The sequence below is a fragment of the Emys orbicularis genome, chromosome 8 (assembly GCF_028017835.1).
Source record: "Emys orbicularis isolate rEmyOrb1 chromosome 8, rEmyOrb1.hap1, whole genome shotgun sequence".
Lineage (NCBI taxonomy): Eukaryota > Metazoa > Chordata > Testudines > Emydidae > Emys > Emys orbicularis.
The window spans coordinates 61274747-61295389 of NC_088690.1; the positions used below are offsets into that span (position 1 = coordinate 61274747).

At 43.1% G+C, this 20643-nt stretch overlaps 1 protein-coding gene across 2 annotated transcripts in view; it reads left to right on the plus strand.

Annotated features, from left to right (window-relative positions):
* The window catches only part of COP1 (COP1 E3 ubiquitin ligase), a 196561-nt gene that overhangs the window by 19948 nt on the left and 155970 nt on the right, over positions 1-20643 (plus strand). For both annotated transcript variants that reach the window (XM_065409149.1, XM_065409150.1), the window contains exons 6-7: positions 12279-12338; positions 14776-14852. In XM_065409149.1, coding sequence (XP_065265221.1) covers positions 12279-12338; positions 14776-14852 — 137 coding nt within the window. The remainder of the gene's footprint in view (positions 1-12278; positions 12339-14775; positions 14853-20643) is intronic.

A 20643-nucleotide genomic window follows, 5' to 3' on the forward strand; every position in this document is an offset into this window, starting at 1 on the left:
TTTTGGCCCGAGGGCCATATCTGAGTATAGAAATTGTATGGTGGGCCATGAATGCTCACAAAATTGGGGTTGGGGTGCAGGAGGGGGTGAGGGCTCTGGCTGGGGGTACAGGCTCCGGAGTGGGGCTGGGGATGAGGGGTTTGTGGTATAGGAGGATGCCCCAGGCTGAGACCGAGGGGTTCGGAAGACGGGAGGGGGATCAGGGCTGGAGCAGGGGTTTGTGGTTTGTGGGGGAGTGTGGGCTCCAGCTGGTGGTGCAGGCTCTGGCTTGGGGCTGGGGCTGAGGAGTTTGGGGTGCAGGAGGGTGCTCCAGGCTGGGACCGAGGGGTTTGGAGGGGGATCAACGCTGGGGTAGGGGGTTGGGGCATGGGGGGGTGGGGCGGGGCATTGGGGCGTGGTTCAGGGGTTCAAGCTCCAGGTAGCACTTACCTCAAGCAGCTCCCGGAAGCAGCGGCATGTCCCCCCTCCGTCCTGGCCAGGCGGCTCTGCTGCGCACCGCCCTGTCCGCGGGCCCTGCCCCTGCAGCTCCTATTGGCCACAGTTCCAGGCCAATGGGAGCTGCGGGGGTGGCGCTTGGGGCGGGGGCGGTGTGTGAGCGGAGCTCCCTGGCTGCCCCTATGCATAGGAGCTGGAGAGGGGACATGCCGCTGCTTCTGGGAGCTGTGCGGAGCGGCCCAAGATCTCGCTCCCCAGCGGGAGCTTGAGGGCCAGATTAAAACAGCTGGTGGGCTGGATGCGGCCCACGGGCTGTAGTTTGCCCACCCCTGAAATAGAGGATAAGACTGTGATGAAGGTAAGATGGAGAAGAAATGCCAACCGCTCAGTCCTTCATGGAGGGAGGAACAAACCTTTCTTGTCATATGGGAGAGTTTCCCTCTGTATGTTGTCCAGTTCCTCTTTATCTCCGGCCACTTCAGTTTCTACTGGTACAGTCACAGCACCACTTCTTACAAGGGTACTTTCTGGTATCTTTCCCAGAGCAGAAAAAGCTGTAGGGGCTTCTCACTCTCTGGGACAGCTGTACCACTCTTCTTCCCCTCCCTCACCCCCCCCCCCCCCCCCCAGCCCTTGCCTCAGCTGCTGTTATTGCTAACCATCCAGCCTCATTCTGTGGTGCCTAGCAACCTTCCTTCAGTGGTTCTATTTTTTTTTTTTGAGCAGTCTGGTGTGTTACTTTCATCTCCCTTCTCCCATTCTTTCTCTTTCTCTCTAAGCAAAGGCAATAGTGAATTTATTCACTGTAGGCGATCTCCCCCGTCACTTTTCCTAGCTGAGCTTGAAGGAGCATTACTACTGCTTCTCCACCTAGCTCTGTCCAAGAGCCTCCAAAGTCATTTTCCCTTACCAAAGTTAGACAGGATTTTTTTTGAAGAGAAACTTAACATTCTTAATGATTCACATGATGTCTTTCCTCCCTCAAGAGTTCTGCTTTCTGCTTAAAAGATCCTGAATTCAGGGCTTTGTTCCTGACACCACTCTACAAATCAATAAAGAGGGAAAGTTTCTCCTCCTTGGGGGAATTCAACTAGGGGGGCAGGGAGAAACCACTCCTCTGCAGAGAAAGGTGAATTATCCTGAGTGGGTGCCCCAGATTCATCAACTATCTGCATAATTGCCTGGAACCTCTAGATTCCAAACTTCACAAGTAAGGATAAAACAACAGTCAGACCATTGGGATATATGCCTGTCTTCTTCCAAAAAGCTCTGCATTCCTTTTCACTTGTTGTTCAAAGGCTTCATAACATGACATAAGAGGTTGTGATATCAAAAACATATGGGATTTCCCAGTAAATGTAGGAGACTCAAAAATTCTTTGCAAACTAAGCTCTTCCACAATGGATGTGGCAAAAGGTTCCACAGCAGGACATTGAAGACATCAACAGTCTGTCTGTCTTGCTCAGGTTCTTTTGACCAATGATCTCCAGAGACTTATCACAAAGAGGAAAAGATCTGAAATTTGTGCTTTGTAAGTCGGCGGAGTGCGTCCACAGTACCGAGGCTAGCGTCGACTTTCGGAGCGTTGCACTGTGGGTAGCTATCCCACAATTCCCACAGTCTCTGCCACCCATTGGAATTCTGGGTTGAGCTCCCATTGCCTGATGGGGCAAAAACATTGTCGCGGGTGGTTTTGGGTACATGTTGTCAGTCGTCCCTCCCTCTGTGAGAGCAACGGCAGACAATCGTTTCGTGCCTTTTTTCTGCACAGACGCTATGCCACGGCAAGCGTGCAGCCCGCTCAGCTCAGCCGCTGCTGTTGTGTCCTGGGTGTTGCTGGCAGCAGATGGTACAATAGGGCTGCAAACCATCGTCATCGAACGACCGCTTCCGCTGCCACTCTGCTCTCCTGCTCTGGCAGCAAACGCTATACCACGGCAAGCACGGAGCCCACTCAGCTCAAGACAGCAGTCATGAACATTGTAAACACCGTGCGCATTATCGTGCAGTTTATGCTGAACCAGAACCTGAAAAACCAGGCGCGGAGGAGGCTGCGACGAGAGTGATGAGTACATGGACATGGACACAGAATTCTCTCAAACTGCGGGCCTCAGCACTTTGGAGATCATGCTGTTAATGGGACAGGTTATAGCTGTGGAATGCCGATTTTGGGCCCGGGAAACAAGCACAGAGTGGTGGGACCGCATAGTGTTGCAGGTCTGGGATGATTCCCAGTGGCTGTTTCGCATGTGTAAGGGCACTTTCATGGAACTTTGTGACTTGCTTTCCCTTGCCCTGAAGCGCAAGAATACCAAGATGAGAGCAGCCCTCACAGTTGAGAAGCGAGTGGCGATAGCCCTCTGGAAGCTTGCAATGCCAGACAGCTACCGGTCAGCTGGGAATCAATTTGGAGTGGGCAAATTACTGTGGGGGCTGCTGTGATCCAAGTAGCCAACGCAATCACTGAGCTGCTACTATCAAGGGTAGTGACTCTGGGAAATGTGCAGGTCCTAGTGGATGGCTTTGCTGCAATGGGATTCCCTAACTGTGGTGGGGCGATAGATGGAACACATATCCCTATCTTGGAACTGGAGCACCGAGGCAGCCAGTACATAAACCGAAAGGGGTATTTTTTCAATGGTGCTGCAAGCACTGGTGGATGACAAGGGACGTTTCACCAACATCAACGTGGGATGGCCAGGAAAAGTACATGACACTCGCATCTTCAGAAACTCTGGTCTGTCTGAACGGCTGCAACAAGGGACTTACTTTCCAGACCAGAACATAACCGTTGGGGATGTTGAAATGCCTATAGTTATCCTTGGGGATCCAGCCTACCCCTTAATGCCATGGCTCATGAAGCCATACACAGGCACCCTGGACAGTAGTCAGGAGCTGTTCAACTCTAGGCTGAGCAAGTGCAGAATGGTGGTAGAATGTGCATTTGGACATTTAAAAGCGCGCTGGCGCAATTTACTGACTCGGTTACACATCAGCGAAACCAATATTCCCATAGTTATTACTGCTTGCTGTGCGCTTCACAATATCTGAGAGAGTAAGGGGGAGACGTTTATGGCGGGATGGCAGGTTGAGGCAAATCACCTGGCCGCTGATTACACGCAGCCAGACACCAGGGCGGTTAGAAGAGCACAGCAAGGCGTGCTGCGCATCAGAGAAGCTTTGAAAACCAGTTTCATGACTGGCCAGGCTACGGTGTGAAAGTTCTGTTTGTTTCTCCTTGATGAAAACCTGCCCCCTTGGTTCACTCTACTTTCCTGTAAGCCAACCGCCCTCCCCTCTTCGATCACTGCTTGCAGAAGCAGTAAAGTCATTGTTGTTTCAAATTCATGCATTCTTTATTAATTAGTCCCAGAAATAGGGGGATAACTGCCAGGGTAGCCTGGGAGGGGTGGAGGAGGAGGGAAGCACTGGGTGGGGTATTGAAGGAGGGCAGGACAATGCCACACTGCACTTCAAAACTTATTGAATGCCAGCTTTCTGTTGCTTGGGCAGCCCTCTGGGGTGGAGTGGTTGGGTGCCCGGAGCCCCCCGCCCCGCGTTCTTGTGCGTCTGGGTGAGGAGGCTATGGAACTTGGGGAGGAGGGAAGTTGGTTACACAGGGGCTGCAGCGGCAATCTGTGCTCCTGCTGCCTTTCCTGCACCTCAACCATACGCCGGAGCATATCCGTTTGATCCTCCAGTAGCCTCAGCATTGCATCCTGCCTCCTCTCATCACACTGCTACCACCGCTCCTCTTGCTCTAGCCATCTATCCTCTTGCGCATCCCTCCTGTCCTCGCGTTCATTTTGTGCTTTCCTGGACTCTGACATTGTCTGCCTCCACGCATTCTGCTAGACTCTTTCAGTGCGGGAGGACTGCATGAGCTTAGAGAACATTTCATCGCGAGTGCGCTTTTTTCGCTGCCTTATCTGCGCTAGCCTCTGGGATGGAGATGATAGGGGGAGCGTTGAAACATTTGCAGCTGCGGGAGGAAAAAAAGGGAGAGTTGGGTTGACCATTTAAAATGGGTTGGCCATTTAAAAGGAGGGGCTGTGGTTTTTGGGTTAACGTGAAGCACAAACCCAAGTAACCCCCCCCCACACACCCAATTCTCTGGGATGATCGCTTCACCCCTCCCCCCACCACGTGGCTAACAGCGGGGATGATTTCTTTTTAGCCACAGGCACACAGCCCAGCAGGAACGGCCACCTCTGAATGTCCCCTTAATAAAATTCCCCTATTTCAACCAGGTGACCATGAATGATATCACTCTCCTGAGGATAACACAGAGAGATAAAGAACGGATGTTGCTTGACTGCATTCCAGTAGCTTTACTGGCCGCGAATGCATCCCAAGTCTTCAGGGCAAATTAATCATTAAAGACGCTTGCTTTTAAACCATGTATTATATTTACAAAGGTACACTCACCAGAGGTGCCTTCCCCGCCTTCAAGGTCTGGGAGCCCGGGTTGCGAGGGTAATGTCTCCAGGGTGATAAACAGTTCCTGGCTGGTTTCTCCGCTTGCCTGCTGTGCGCTATCTTCAACCACCTCCTCATCTTCCTCGTCCCCAAAATCCTCATCCCTGTTGCGTGAGACTCCCTTGCAGGAGTCCACGTACAGGGATGGGGTAGTTGTAGGGGCACCCCCTAGAATTGCATGCAGCTTATCATAGAAGTGGCATGTCTGGGGGTCTGACCTGGAGCGGCCGTTTGCCTCTGTTTTTTTGGTAGGCTTGCCTCAGCTCCTTAAGTTTCACGCAGCACTGCCGCGGGTCCCTGTTATAGCCTCTGTCCTTCATGCCCTTGGAGATTTTTTCCAAATATTTTAGCATTTCGTCTTTTGGAACGGAGTTCTGATAGCACGGATTCATCTCCCCATACAGCGATCAGATCCAATACCTCCCGTTCGGTCCATGCTGGAGCTCTTTTGCGATTCTGGGACTCCATGGTCACCTCTGCGATGAGCTCTGCATGGTCACCTGTGCTGATCAGCTTGCCACGCTGGCCAAACAGGAAATAAAATTCAAAAGTTTGCGGGGCTTTTCCTGTCTACCTGGCCAGTGCATCTGAGTTGAGAGTGCTGTCCAGAGCGGTCACAATGGAGCACTTTGGGATAGCTCCCGGAGGCCAATACCGTCGAATTGCGTCCACATTACCCCCAAATTTGATGATGTCGATTTCAGCGCTAATCCCCTCGTCGGGGAGGAGTACAGAAATAGATTTTAAGACCCCTTTAAGTTGACAAAAATGGCTTCGTCATGTTGGACGGGTGCAGGGTTAAATCGATCTAATGCTACTAAATTTGACCTAAACTCTTAGTATAGACCAGGGCTAAGGACACAGTGCCTACACTGTGGGGATCCAAGAACAGTAGGAAGCATGAGGATGAACATGCATCCCGTGATGGGCATTGGTCCTCTAAATCTAGTAGAGATTCAGTTAAAAATTGCTTCCAATTATATGCTAGAGTAGGTGGCCGCCTTGGATCCTGTGGGTTCAAGGTAATAGGTCCTCCTTTGAAGTATCCTAAGAGTCTAAGGATAATGGGATCTCTTAGGATCCAAGGTACTCAGATCCTTTGTGTGGAAGGGGTTGTGGAACTGGCTTTCCCCAAATAAGCTATACAGAAAGCTGTCTTGAGGGCTCTTTGGAGTAGTCTGGACCCCCATCCACACTCGGGTCCAATGGCTCTTTGGGGGACCTGCTTTTCCTGCAGATGCCTTTGTTTCAGATCCACTCCTTTTCTCATATCCAACAAGAATTGGATATTCTCTGGAACCACAAAGGGAAGGGCCTGAATCCCAGCAGGCATCCTTCTGTGTCTCCTTTTCTGCTGTGACTACCCAACATGCAGTTCTACCCCTCTAGAATTATCTTCTCCTCTGGGATTTTGCTTTCCTTCAGTGGTTTGATCTTTCACTACCCAGTGTCTCTTCCATGGAAGAACAAGAAAGTTGTCTCTTCTTACCACATATGATTTCACCTTTGTTCTTTAGTTATGTCAGCACCCTCTGAAAGGATCAATTTAGGAGGAAGGTACATTATCCTGCTGCCTTTATTTGAGACTTTGACTGTTGGGAAAGCTCAAGAACTTGCAAGATATTTCTTGAGGGTCTCATATGTCTGTGTGGCTATGTCAGTGGCTATGGCTGTCCTTGTCCTCAGGCACAGTTGGCCATGGAATTTTGCAGCCAGATTAACACTTAAATCACGGAGATACATTTTTTTTTGGTAATGAAGCAGCAGCCCTTGATCTGATATCAGAGAGACTTGCACTTCTATTCAAGGGATTTAATCCAGCACAGTTCTTGATTTTTGTCATTCTGGATTCGTTCTTTCCTAGAGGTTGCTAGAAATGTGGGCTGCCTTAGGTCCAGCTTGTGACAGGTTGGGTCACAGAGACACCCTTGGGACTGCCACCTGATGTGCTGAGATGACCTCTGAGTCTGTTTTCCCTGGTAGCTTGGGACTTCAGCACCCTGTCTTGTTAAGCCAGACACGCTAGCCTGCTACAAACATAGATCCAGGTTTGAACCACGTCCCCCACAAGCTGCAGACTTAACTGAAAACAGCTTAAGAAGTGCTCCTGTCTCTAGCACCCAGACATCCAGTTCCCAATGGGGTCCAAACCCCAAATAAATCAGTTTTACTCTGTATAAAGCTTATACGGGGTAAACTCATAAATTGTTCACCCTCTATAACACTGATAGAGAGAGATGCACAGCTGTTTGCTCCCCCAGGTATTAATTACTTGCTCTGGGTTAATTAATAAGCAAAAGGTGATTTTATTAAGTATAGAAAGTAGGATTTAAGTTAGGGTTACCAAACAGCAAATGTGAAAAATCGGGACGGGGGTGGGGGGTAATAAGAGCCTATATAAGAAAAAGACCCAAAAATCAGGACTGTCCCTATAAAATTGGGACATCTGGTCACCCTAATTTAAGTGGTTCCAAGTAATAACAGACAGAACAAAGTAAATTACCAAGCAAAATAAAACAAAACGGTGCAAATCTAATCCTAATACAGTAGGAAACTAAATGCAGGTAAATCTCACCCTCAGAGATGTTCCAATAAGCTTCTTTCACCGACTAGACTCATTCCTAGTCTGGGTCCAGCAATCACACCCCAGTAGTTACTGTCCTTTGTTCCGGTTTCTTTCAAGCATCTCTTTGGCCCGCTGAAGACAAAATGGAGGGTGTTTCCAGGGCCTTTTATATTCTTTCTCTTGTGGGCGGAAATCCCTTTGTTCTCCTGTGCAAAATCACAAGATGGAGTCTGTAGCCACCTGGGCAAGTCACATGTGTATGAATGATTCAGCTTTTTGCAGGCCGATGCCATTGTTTACATGTTAGTTTGAACGTTCCCAGGAAAGCTCAGATGTGGATTGGTGTCTCCCAAAGTTCATTGCTAGTTAAGTACTCCCAATTACTTGAATAATCCCTTCACACTATGTTGACCAAATCTGCTCTATGTGCTTCCTACAGCAAACACTTTAAATACAAGCATAGAGCCAACGCTCATAACTTCAGATATAAAAATGATACATGCATACAAATAAGATGAATATATTCAGTAGATCATAACCTTTGCAAAGATATGTTACATGGCATATCTAGCATAAAACATATTCCAGTTATGTCATTTACACTCATGAGCATATTTCTATAAAGCATTATGGGGTGCAACGTCACACAGCTAAACTGAAAATTCAGTTTTGCCAGAGGCCCTAGAACCAATTCTAATTTCAGCTCGTCAGCAGATCATGACTTTTGTCAGAATGTTATGCAATTTAGCTCTGCTCCATGCCCTGTATCTTCCCCATGCCCTAGAACTAAACACATGATATTCACTTTCAGACCTAGGAAAATTCCCTGCACAAATGTACACTTTTCTGTTTCTGCAAAAGGAAGACATGGACAAACAAAAGTGAATTAACCATCCACAGAGCAAGTGATTTATAAGGGTGGCATCCTTATTAATCCTCAATGAGTTTCTCAGTGGCCCCCTAAAAACTCAACTTTGGATGTTTATTATAAAGCTTCCATTTGAAGCACTTCACCCTGTTGCTATATTATTTCTCTTTATGGTGACTGAAGCTCTCAGTGGCATCTCATTAGTGCACATTTTACTCAAATTAGGGACTTGCTTTAAAGATAAAGTTGTCTTCCATTCTGTTATCCTTACCCTGTTCACTGAAAGGAAACATTACGGCACATTGTGGAGAGGCAAAGAACTTAACTTCAAAAGGATTAAATGTTTTAGGAAATCACATGTCTTTCACCCTCTATTATTCTGTAATAGAAGGAAGCCAAAATATCAAAGTTCTCCATTGCCAGGTGGGTGAAATTCTGTATCAAAGAAGCTTATAAAATCCACATCCTTTCCAAACAAAACAGTACAACAGATTATCAGACTTCATGGTCTGAAAATGTTTGTGTTTTACACATTTGCAAGACAGCTACTTGGTATTAAGTTCATGCATTCATCAGATGTTATAAATTGGATGTAGAGACTCCTTTAAGCTGGTGTGCACTACACAAAGTCCATACAATCTTTTTTTTTGACTTGGGGGTTTCACTGCTAATTAGTCCTAGACTAAGAATAATGGACCTGGTTGTAGGTACGGATGCTCTACCCGACCATTACGCCAAAAACAAACACACACAAAAATAACTTTCTAGCTTATGGAATTTACAGAACATTTTCTGTACATGCGGATTTGCATAAGTCGGGTTTGCGTAACCTGGGGAGTGTCTGTAGTATGGTCTCTGTATAGCTAGGTTAACTTTTTTTTTGAGGCCCACTGGATTGAAAATGTCCCCTCTAATTAGTCCTGATCACATTGGTCCTTTTTAGCTCTATAGAAGATGCTTTCAGCAGGGTGTAGGATTATTAGGGTGTACACACATTGTAACAGAAATGTAGTATAGTACAGCTCTGAAACTATTTTTACTGGCTCTATTCCAAGATTGGTAGAGCCAATTACTGTCCCAGTGATTGACAAGTCTGACTTGCTTTAAGTCTGCACAAGAAAAGGGGGGGTGGAAGGGAATACTATGAATAGTGAGGCTATCTATTCAGAGAAAAGAAATGATCAGATAAGAACTACCTGGCCCTAAAACATCCTACAATGGATGAAAAGCATAATTCAATTATCCATTGAAGAGTGTAATCAAAATGAAAACAAACTGACTTAACGGTTTTTGTTAGACTAAAGCTAAACCATATAAAATATTCATGTTGAAAACCGTTCTTTAGACATGTCATGGCACAAGATGACATCTAAATTGATCTGTTTGAATGTTAAGCTACTTAGTTTAGTTGGCTGAATAAGTTTGCTGTAACTTGTTTCTTTTAAAATGTTTGTGCATAGACTTAGTACTCACAAAAATGAGACTAATACTATCTGCCGCTTAAACATTATAGCAGCACCACCCGACTTTAGTACACCTCAGTCTTGACTCACCACACCCCTCTTCTTACAGTCTCTGGGCTCTTACAAAGCTCTCCCAGTATGGCTGTCCTCGCCTGAAATGCCTACTGCTATTCCAAAGACTGTCACTTGTGTTAAATAGTATGGTTTGTTTTTAGCAATATGAACTCTCCAGGGAGTAGGATGAGACCAATCCTTACTTAGAGCACGACTTCACTAGCAATGTTAAAGCGCTAAAAATACCACCTCCAGGAGGCGAATAGCTCCCAGTGCTAGTGACCTGTCTACACTGGCACTTTACAGCACTGAAACTGCAGCGCTCAGGGGTGTGTTTTTTCACACTCCGAGCGAGAAAGTTGCAGCGCTGTAAAGTGCCAGTGCAGACAAGCCCTTAGTAGTGAATGTAAAAACAACTGTCTGATAAGCCTATGCTTTCTTTAAAAGATTTGTCCTTCTACAGATAGATAGTAAAGGAAGTCCCAGATCTCCCATTTCAAGGTTTATGCAACAGTTAATAGCAGTTGGAAACTAACAAGTCTCTGTTGTTAGGTACATATAACGGAGCCCACTTTTTTTTCCAGATGACTGCAACACCTGCCACTTGTTTCTTTGCCATTTTCTAATCTCTGGCTGCAAGCCAATATGTTGTAGAGTAGTAATAATTTTAGAGCAAATTTCCTGATATTTATCTCCATGCTACATTTTTGAAATGTTTTAATGTGATTTTTTTTTTTATGGAGTTTATGAAAGTGAGGGATTAATGACACTGACAGCTAGAGCTGAACATAACTAGGACACATGCTGTGTAAGCTTCCCCTACAGACAGCTTTGCTAATATTACCTCTAACCAGACCAACAGTGCCCATTAATATTCTAGTTATGGCTTTCTCAAGCTGATGCTGCCACTTATACAATGCTGCATGTGCTGGTTTTGTAAATCATCTGCAGTCTAGTTTGAAATCCCTGAACTAACTGCACTTGTGACCAAAATAAATGAGCCCAGAACTTTAGAGGGGTGAGATCAGTGCATTAACACAGTGTCACCTAACTTCGGGGAAAGAGAAATCTTCTAAAAATCAATACCTGTTTTTCTTTTCCCTCTCTAAAAAGACTTTTCTCTTCAAAGACAATAAAATGTTAAATAGTTAATTCTTAATGTGATTGTGCTAGTGAGTTACCTATAGCAGAGTCAACATACTAGACTCTATGTTCAGTGGCAGATACTTTAGAGAAGCCTGTTCTCTGCAAAGTATTTTATTGCTTTAAGAACCAAACTCAAGTACTCAAGCTGCTGTGTTTCTGGGAGTAGTTTGCTGATCAGCATTGGAGTTTATGATGAACCATACAGATGCCTTTGAGTTTGGATGACCTGAGAGGCTTCTACATATCTATGTTTAAAAAGATGCATTGTACTTCATTTCCAGAAATCTTGGCACTCTTTAGTGGAACTGCCCAGTTAGTAACAATTTTTAAAACACAACCCCAAAGCTGGTCATCAGTGACATTTAACTTAGTGAATTAAGCTGACACTGAAATAGTGCTGGCACTGCCAGGCTGCCTGCTGTAAAATCCTCTGCTAGTCCTATGTGTCTTGGGGAACCAGATCTACAGTGAAGCTTTTCTTTTGTCTGTTACCAATACGTATAGTTATAGTAGAGCCTATTAGCGAAGCCAGCTTCAAACTACCAAATTTTCAAACTACTTAGCTCCTATGCATCCTGTGATTATGTGAAGTTGTTAGTGATTGAGCAGATGGTGCTCTTTCCTCTGAATAGCTACTGAAGACCTGCACGGTTTTAGGGGGCGGTAGAGTATTAAGTCTCCATCTTTCAATGAGATGTACGTCCAAAGCCACTCCCTTAAAAGTGTCATGGAGACTTAACATTGGTGCTCTGGCAATGTAATGGCAAACTTTTCGGATAGGCAGAATGTAATTTCAACTGTATATGGTTATCCTTGGCATGTTTTTATGAAAAGTAAGTACTAATTATTCTTTTGATAAAGGATTTTGAAGAGTTGCTTTTTCGTTAGAGGTCTGCATTTTATTTAAGGTCATGTGATCCCTGTGGCTCTCAGGAGGTTTCAAGCCACAATTATTTGTAAAGAATTGCTAGATCCTTGTAAGGAAGGTGTTTAGAAAAGTACATTTTAATAATCTGGAGCCTTTTGTGACTACTTTTGAAGAACATAATCTTGCTTGTACTGTTTTTATTTCACAACCATAAGTTTAATTTAATGTAGTCTGTTTGCTTGCTCATCTAGGTAATGTGTACACTTTTGTGCATAGTGTCTATCTGAAATGATGTGTTTGCTAATTTAGTTAAAGCATCATAAATTAAGTCCATTACTTGATGTCTGTGGTGGTGCCAGTACAAATTGGTTTAGATTTCCTTTATTCTTTCATCTACAGCAACTGGAGCAGATCCAGAAAGAGCTAAGCGTTCTGGAAGAGGATATTAAACGAGTGGAGGTGAGGAGCCTAGACTTTCTTTGCTACTCTGGCAGTGTTTTATTTCCATCAAACTGTTTGCTTCTCTGTATGATGCTGCATGAAATTTATGGCCATTGCTTCAATAATGGGAAAATGAACAGATGATGCTCTTTCTTTAATTTATTCATTTACTGAATGCATACAGGCTGCAGCTTGGTGAAAGGGATCCATTCAAACCAACTACTCAAGTTATTTTTTCCAAGTTTCTTTTTATATATTAAAAAAAAAAAAAAAAAAGAACTTCAGCATAATAACTTGGCATTGGAAGTCATTGCATTGATGATAAAAATACTACATGGTCAATTGTGGTTCTTTTACTATAACAAACATCCCAAGTTAGATCAATGTGTGTGTGTGTGGGGTGGGGAGGGGAGCAGTCCTCCAGTGGGGTGCATTGGGAAAAGCAGAAGTAGAAAACACTGCTATATAGAAGGCGAACCACCGCATTTTCTCATTTCTCTGTGGTGTTCTTGGATACTCTGTAGTCTGCTAAGGGTTTGTTTCCCAAGTATTTCTAAACCTGCCACCTTGTTCCTTCTATCCCGACTCATTCTCTAGACCACTCCCTGGACTACTACTGCTCTGTCCTGTCCAATGCTCCACTCTGGGAGTGGAGAATTGGTGCTTTAAGAGGCTGTGGAGCTAATCCTCAGTTTCATGAAGTGGCACTGCCCAAAATGCTACTCAGGCACCAACTGAGCTCCTGCACCTGTCATCCCTCTTCAGCAATGGCCCTCCAACCAGTATCCACAGGCCCCTGTATCTAGATTTCTTTATTTACTTTCACTGTATACATGTTCTGCAAAAGAGTATCATTTACTCTAGGCACTTTGTTTTATTTGTATTTTATAATGGAGCAAACAATTCCAGGAACTTTCCTTCACCCAATAACTAACTCAAATTAACCCAGCAGATAGAAACATATTTCAGTCTATGAAAAAAAATTCAGTCTAATCCAAGAGTCCACCCAGTCTTTCTCCACTTAGGAAAAACAAATGTGCGTTGCAGTGTATTCCTGAGGCTGATAAAGAAGGTCAGTTTCAGATGAAGGGGAGAGCAAGTTCCAAAGTAGAGACACCCTCTTGGAGAACATCCTGCCACTTACTCCTCTCTGGGCTGGTCTACACTGGGGGGGGATTGATCTAAGATACTCAACTTCAGCTACGTGAATAGCGTAGCTGAAGTCGAAGTATCTTAGATCGATTTACCTTGGGTCCTCACGGCTCGGGATCGACGGCCGCGGCTCCCCCGTCAACTCCGCTACCGCCACTCGCTCTGGTGGAGTTCCGGAGTCGACGGGGAGCGCGTTCGGGGATCGATATATCACATCTTAACGAGACGCGATATATCGATCCCCAATAAATCGATCACTACCCGCCGATACGGTGGGTAGTCTGGACGGTACCCTCTGTTATGAGTGGGGCTTCCACTGATTGGCTGTACAGCTGTGGCTGTATAACATGGGGAGAGATGGTCTTTCAGATAAAGGGATGTCAGGCCATGTAGGGCTTTATACATCAAAACAAACACCTTACATTCTATCCAGTAAAGAAATGGTCGCCTGTGTAGGTCCAAAAGCGCTGGTTCTGTGCGCTCAGATCATGTACCCTGTAACTAATGAGCTGCAGCATTCTGCACCAGCTTCACTTTCTAGACAGATTTTAAGATGTAGCCCCATGTAGCGTATATTGCAGTGATCTGGAGGTGACAATCATGCATGATAGTTGCAAGATCTGTCCACCTCTGAAAGAAACAGGTGCCACATCTTGGTTATATGTAGATTTTAAAAGGTGTGTTGGGGGGAGGTGACCAGGCCATAGCTTCTACCTGATCTTTCAATAGCAACTGGGAATCTAACCAGATTACTAGATTGTGCATCTACCCCATCAGTGGCAGGTGATGCTGCTGAAGCCTAGTGTGTAACTTAATCTTTTCTGGTTCTGTTCAGTTCCCCATGTATTCTTGCCTTGACCCAAATTCCACATTCCTTTCCATCTGCAAAGGCTGTTTTAGGAATAGGTTTGTATCTGTCTTAGTAGCGTGATTGCAGAACAAGTGAGCCGCCATGTAAGATGCATTTTTGGGAAATGGCCAGATTCCTGCTGCTGAGCTGGTGGCGGCAGGATATCTCTCAGATAGTACCATTGATCTCTAATATGTAAGATGCAAGCCGCCCTGATCCTTGAGCAAGATGCACTGGCCACAGGCCCTTAGAAGACCAACTGGAACAGCAGCAGGAAATAGGAATCAGTTACTGTGGAAAGAGGGAAGATTCCTTTGTATGAATTAAGCAAAATTAGATGCCTATGGTTACGTACTTCAAAATATTAAATTATACACCAAAACAGTGTATTTGAAAGATGCCCATTGCATGCATGTCTCTTTCGTTTTGTTGTAACTTGGCTCTCTGTTTCAGGAAATGAGTGGCTTGTATTCCCCAGTCAGTGAGGATAGTACGGTGCCTCAATTCGAAGCCCCCTCGCCTTCAAACAGGTACAAAGCTCGCAGCTGCTCAGAATTTGTGCTGCAGATCCCTCATATGGCTTTAGTCCTCTGCTATGCCATGCACACAAGTCCACTAGTTCTTGGATCATATAAAAATAACATTCACATGGCCCATCTGTTTTCTCGGTGGTATTTATTTTCATGCCAATAAATTAGTGAAGAGAATGCTGTGTTGTGAATTCACAGCTGGCTTAAAGATCTTCCTTTTCCAGAATGCTTTGAAAAACGTTCAGCTTTTCAGTACTGTACAGGTAAGTCTGCAGACAATCTGAGTTGCTGGGTGTAAAACATTTAGTGTTAAACGTACACCTGTGCTTTTAAGGTCATGTATTTAATTTGTGGTGTTTGGCACATACAATGTCCAAAAGAGTTTCACATTAAAAAAGTGAATGACCTTTGATTTCCTGTTTAATATGAAAGGTTAAATTTGCATGTTCCCATGGTCAGATTTTTAAATTTAACAGACTCATTGGTTCTACCCACCTGCCTGCACTCTGTGGTTAGACTGAAATGTCATTTCCTTAGTGTATTGTTGATGGGAATTTTTCTGTCTGGGATATTATGTGCCCTGGATTACAGATAAAATTGTTCATAACCGTTTGTGTGTCCAAGTTGTACATGTCAGCGATTCAGTTTAAAGTGAGTTTCACTCTGCATACATTCCTATATTCATTCAGCTGGAATAAGTTATGATGCCCTCAAGCTCTCATCTTGCATATTAAATGAATAATTATTTTTTTTTTCCTTTCTGGAAACATTTGTTTTAGTAGCTCTTTAAACCAGAGGTTACCAGCTCAGGTATTGAGCTGGTACATGTCTGCTACCTGGAGAACTAAACATAATAGCCCAGAGATATATGTGAAAGATGTTGGGAGATATTACACTGGAGAGTTTCAGGGACAATGGATTGGAGAGGAGCCCTTCCAATAGCTGCTGGTGTTTGTACCAGGTTGTTACCCCTGGATCCTGTTTGGGACTCTAATCTTTCATAATCATGCAGTTAGGTGTCTTAAAGTTTGGGGGAGAAGAAGGCAAAAAGAGGTGTCTGATACTCTATCCCTCCGCAAGTTCTCATCTTCTGGGATTTTTTAAATCAGTGAATAACTCCAGTATCTCTCTTCTCTGCTGTGTCTCATTGCTTCTGCAAGCAGTAGCTACATGAAATTGCCATGATTCTTGATAGTTTGGGCTGCTCACAGGGTTCTGAATATTAGCAGTGAAACTGATGAGTCTTTGTTAATTTCATGCTTCTGATGCTTGGGAAAGCTGGGAGTTTCAGGATCAGTAAGTTGATGCTGCACTACTTCACACTTTTCACATTGGGACCATTATCTTTAAGTATATGGGGTAGAAACTCTTCCTTAAAATGGAAGCTTACTGTATATACTCGTTCATAAGCCAAATATTTTTGGTAAAAAAGTGACGCATCAAAGAGCGGGGGTCGGCTTATAAACGGGTCTACACCAAAATTTGATTTTAAACTCTATGGAATTATTGAATTGAATATCTAATACATTGTCGTTTTGTTTACCTGGAGCGTCTGCAGGCATGGAGCCCCTCAGCTCCCATTGGCTGGGAACGGCGAACCGCGGCCACAGGGAGCTGAGGGGCTCCATGCCTGCAGATGCTCCAAGTAAACAAAACATCCTGACCTGCCAGCGGCTTACCTTGACGGGCCAGAAGCCAAAGTTTTCCAGCCCCTGAAATATAAGGTCGGCTTATGAAAGGGTCATACAGTTTTTGCTATTTTTACCTATCCATTTTGGGGGGGCCAGCTTATAAACGAATGGGCTAATGAACGAGTATATACAGTAAGTTCTGCAGAAGTAGATGGTCTAGTTCTGTCGCATGAAGCAAGTTAACAAGTGAATTTTTCAAACACTGTTTTATACCATTTGGGACCTGGAATAATAATTTTTTCTAGCCCAAGAAGTTGTTTGAAAACAGTTTTAAAAATCTGTCTGAAACCTGTGTAGGCCAGTCTAGCAAGGCTTTTCTGGCATTCTTTCAGGTCTGTGTAGAGTACGTGTGCTTTGGCCACTATAGATCTTGGTCATAAAACTACTCAAATTATTCATAGCTATGTTGATAAAACTGCTTTACTTTAGTCTTTGATATAGCAAAATATGTATCTTGTAAGCCCATTGGGCTTCTTGGTTTTAGAAATGTGACTGTTACACTGCTGTGACCCAGCATTCCTTTTGTAAGAAGATCCATTTACTGCTGCTCTGTCTCCAGACCGTGTGACTTGAATGAAGCATTATTTAGTCTGGCATTAACTGAACCTGGTAGAAGAGACTAGTAGGAATGCACGTGGGGTAGTCTCTCACCAAGCTTTTGAGAGAGGTCCCTTCCTGTACTCCTCAGTGACTCTGCCAAAATCAGGGCTTGTTCTGTAGTTTCTCTGCTAAAATGAGAAGTGGCATGTGAAGGTTCTTAAGAGGCTTCGCTTGCTGGATGACTTCTAGAGCCTGTATCTCTTGACACATAGTGGTCCTGTGTCTGGTTTCATATGACCAAAGATTTGAATTCTTTGGGTTTATTTTCTAGAAACCTCCTACTCTCTGAAATTAATTTGGCTTTCAGCACTAAACATATGTTGTGGTGAATAGTTCAAAAACTGCAACCTAGATCTTTCCTTGGAAAGAGTACTACAGAATAATTGATGGGAGCTTTAAAATTTGCTGAGTCCTCCAGTTCTGTTAACTGAAATACTTCATCTTAAAAACACACTTTTTTAGAGACACAGTGAACCAGTAAGAATGAAATGTATTTATATTTTCATGTATTAGTTATAATATATAATTTTCCATGTTCAAATACTTTATTAAATTATATGGATATTTTCAACTTTTGCTGTTAATTAAAATGGTATGTTTAAACCAGTACATATCTTGTTAGCATACTTTCTGTCCTGTTATAACTTATCTGGTGAGCATTCATTACTAATGCATTTTATAAAATAGCATAAAGTTACCTTTAAATATGTGTGATAGAAAACAGACTTTTTTCCTTTTGTCTGTCATACCGTTTAATTTATTTTGTTCTATTTTTCCTTCAGATTTACAGCATTCCACCTTGAAATTTAGAGCCTTCAGTCTTGTGCCCCTGTCTGATTTATCCTTTAATCCACTTTTACTTCTGATTCAGTAGTCCACTCCAATACTCTGGTTTTTCATTCCCCCCTCCCGCTCCCGCTTGAATGTCTCCAGACCCTGTTTAAAGACCAGTTCAACTTTTTTCTCTATTTTCCACATTTGCCTCTTAGTCGTCATAGCCAAAAAAGTGATAGTTGCTTATGTGCTTTCTATTTCCATCTCATTTATATCCACAGTCTCGAATTTTAAAATAATCCTATATTTTTTGTAGGTGAATACTGCTGGAGGAAACCTCACTGTTGTAACTTTGCTGAATTTGTATTCAGTATGTGTAACTAATGCTTCTTAAAAGAAATCAAAGCTTTTTTTGAATGCACTTCTGCAAGATGTGATGAAACATTGTGGGGTAATAGTACAGTACTTTTTTACAGGATTAAGGTTTTCTAGTTTTGTGTATTAGGGAAATACAAACAATTATGAGGAGGATTAAAAACTAATACTTCTCAAAAAGTTTCTCTTCACCCTCCCCCAAATAAAACAAACAAAAAAACCCTAGCCACCCTGGTGTGCCTTTTGGTTGGTGAATGACCTCAGGGGAATATATCTCTAGTTTCTGAGGCAGTAATAGAAAATCTAACCATTCTGTCATGAGTTCCTGGGGAAGAGACCCAATAAAAATTAATTACATGGTTGCCAAAGGTTCACTTTGTTTAAGCAGTATTTTTTTGTTCATTGACTCCAGTTCTTTGTCTCAAAACTTGCTCCTTCTTGCTCCAGTTGCCACCCACAGGTTGATGTTTGTCCCCTTTTTTGTTCCCAGATTTTTATAATGCCTTTTATAATTTATTAATGAATGTAGCTGAATTTCTTAATCACAAAAATATTAAAAAGCCTTTGTTAACAGGACTTTAAATTTAAGATTCTTGTAATCTTTCTTTTTCAATTCAAGTATCTGCAAGTCAGCTTCAGCTAAGGGTATTACACAAAACTGGCTTAGAATTTGTCTGTGGATAGTGGAATTATATCTACACTTCTGGAACCCAGATTATATTGTGTTACCAGCACGTCTATAGCAAAAATAAGACTTGACACTTTAAGGCTGCTGTTAATTGCATCTGTACTTGCCTCTTGTAACAGCTTATTTTCCATTGTTTTCCAGCTGTACATCTCTCTCCTGCTATCACCAGCAGGAACTGGTGTATAAATTTTGTTAGTTTGCCTGCTCCCTCATCCCCCATGATTAAAGTTTATTGTCCCTGAGTATGCTTGAAGCAGCATTATTACTTTTTTTCCTCCACAAAGATCTAGTAGAAAATAATTCTTTTCCTAGAAGATGTTTTTGTTTTTTGCTTGTAGCTTTTCTATTTTGACTGTGCAAGTGTTAAGACATCAGCAGTTGGAGTTCACTTAAAAGTTAACTACAGATGTGTTTAAAAAGTTTTAACATTCTCTTCAACTCAGATTTGCTTCCAGTAGATTTTTAAAACTAATATTGGAGTGAAGTATTAAAGCCCAATTACAAGTATTTTGGCTTTCTAGATTTACGGCTCATGGAAATGCGCTTAATGCTATGTCGGTAGTCCCATTATGCACTTCAGTGTTGCTGATCAGCGCTGGCAACCATAACCTAAACATAAATCTGTGTAAAATCACTTTTTACAAAACCAAGACCAATAAAAATATTTCCAGTAACCTTATAAAAACTACCTGTTCCTCCAACCCCCCCCCCACATTAAAACATAATCTTCAGTGAGAACAATATTTCTATCTAACATACATTGTAGTTGAGGAAATGAAAGTGAAACTGAATAATCTGTTTCAAGCCACATGAAATAAAGTAAACAACCCAAGAATAGTGGCGAAAGCAAGGCTTTCAAAATAAATTTTTACAGTAGATACTTGTAACACAGATAGTTTGACTAAATAATTTTAACATGATAGTGTTCTTGTGTGGTAATCTAAAAATACTTCGAGGCAAATAAAAGGCTGATTATTAAGGGGTAGTGGGGAAAGGATTTGTCTATCATATAGAAATAAAATGTTACGGGCAAGATTTTCAAGCACTGGTGACTAAAGTTAGGGTTCTAAATGCTTTAGTTGGCTAAATAATGGGCCTGATTTGCAAAAGTGTTGAGCAGTCTGTAGCTCCTACTGAAGTCAGTGGGAGCTGCTGGGTACTCAGGCCGTGTAACTGTAGCTCACAAACACACAGTTAGGTGCCTCACTTTAGGCAAGCTGTTTTTCAAATCTTGGCTTCAGTCAATGCATGCGGGTGGTCAGCATGATAGGAGCTAACTATAAATAACTATTCTTATAGAGAAGTGGTTTGTTCATTTCCTAGCCTCTGGAAAAAAATCCAGAAGAGGCGAACTCTGTATCTTATCTCAAAATTAAAAGTACGCAAAACTGGAAAATAGCATGCCGTAGGAATGTTTCTGAGCTGTAATTCTGGATCTGAACATCAAATTAGAGAGCTGTCCTTCACAACTCAAGTACCAGGGTTTTTTTGTGGGTTTTTTTTGGGGGGGGAGGGGGAAGGGGGAGAGAGGCAGGTATGACACTTCCAGAGATCATCTCTATAATATTAAGGTGGCTGGGACAGTAATATTTTTCCAAACTAGCTTTTTGACTGTTCCCTTCACATTACTATCTTGGACCCCATGAAATACCAATAACTCCCT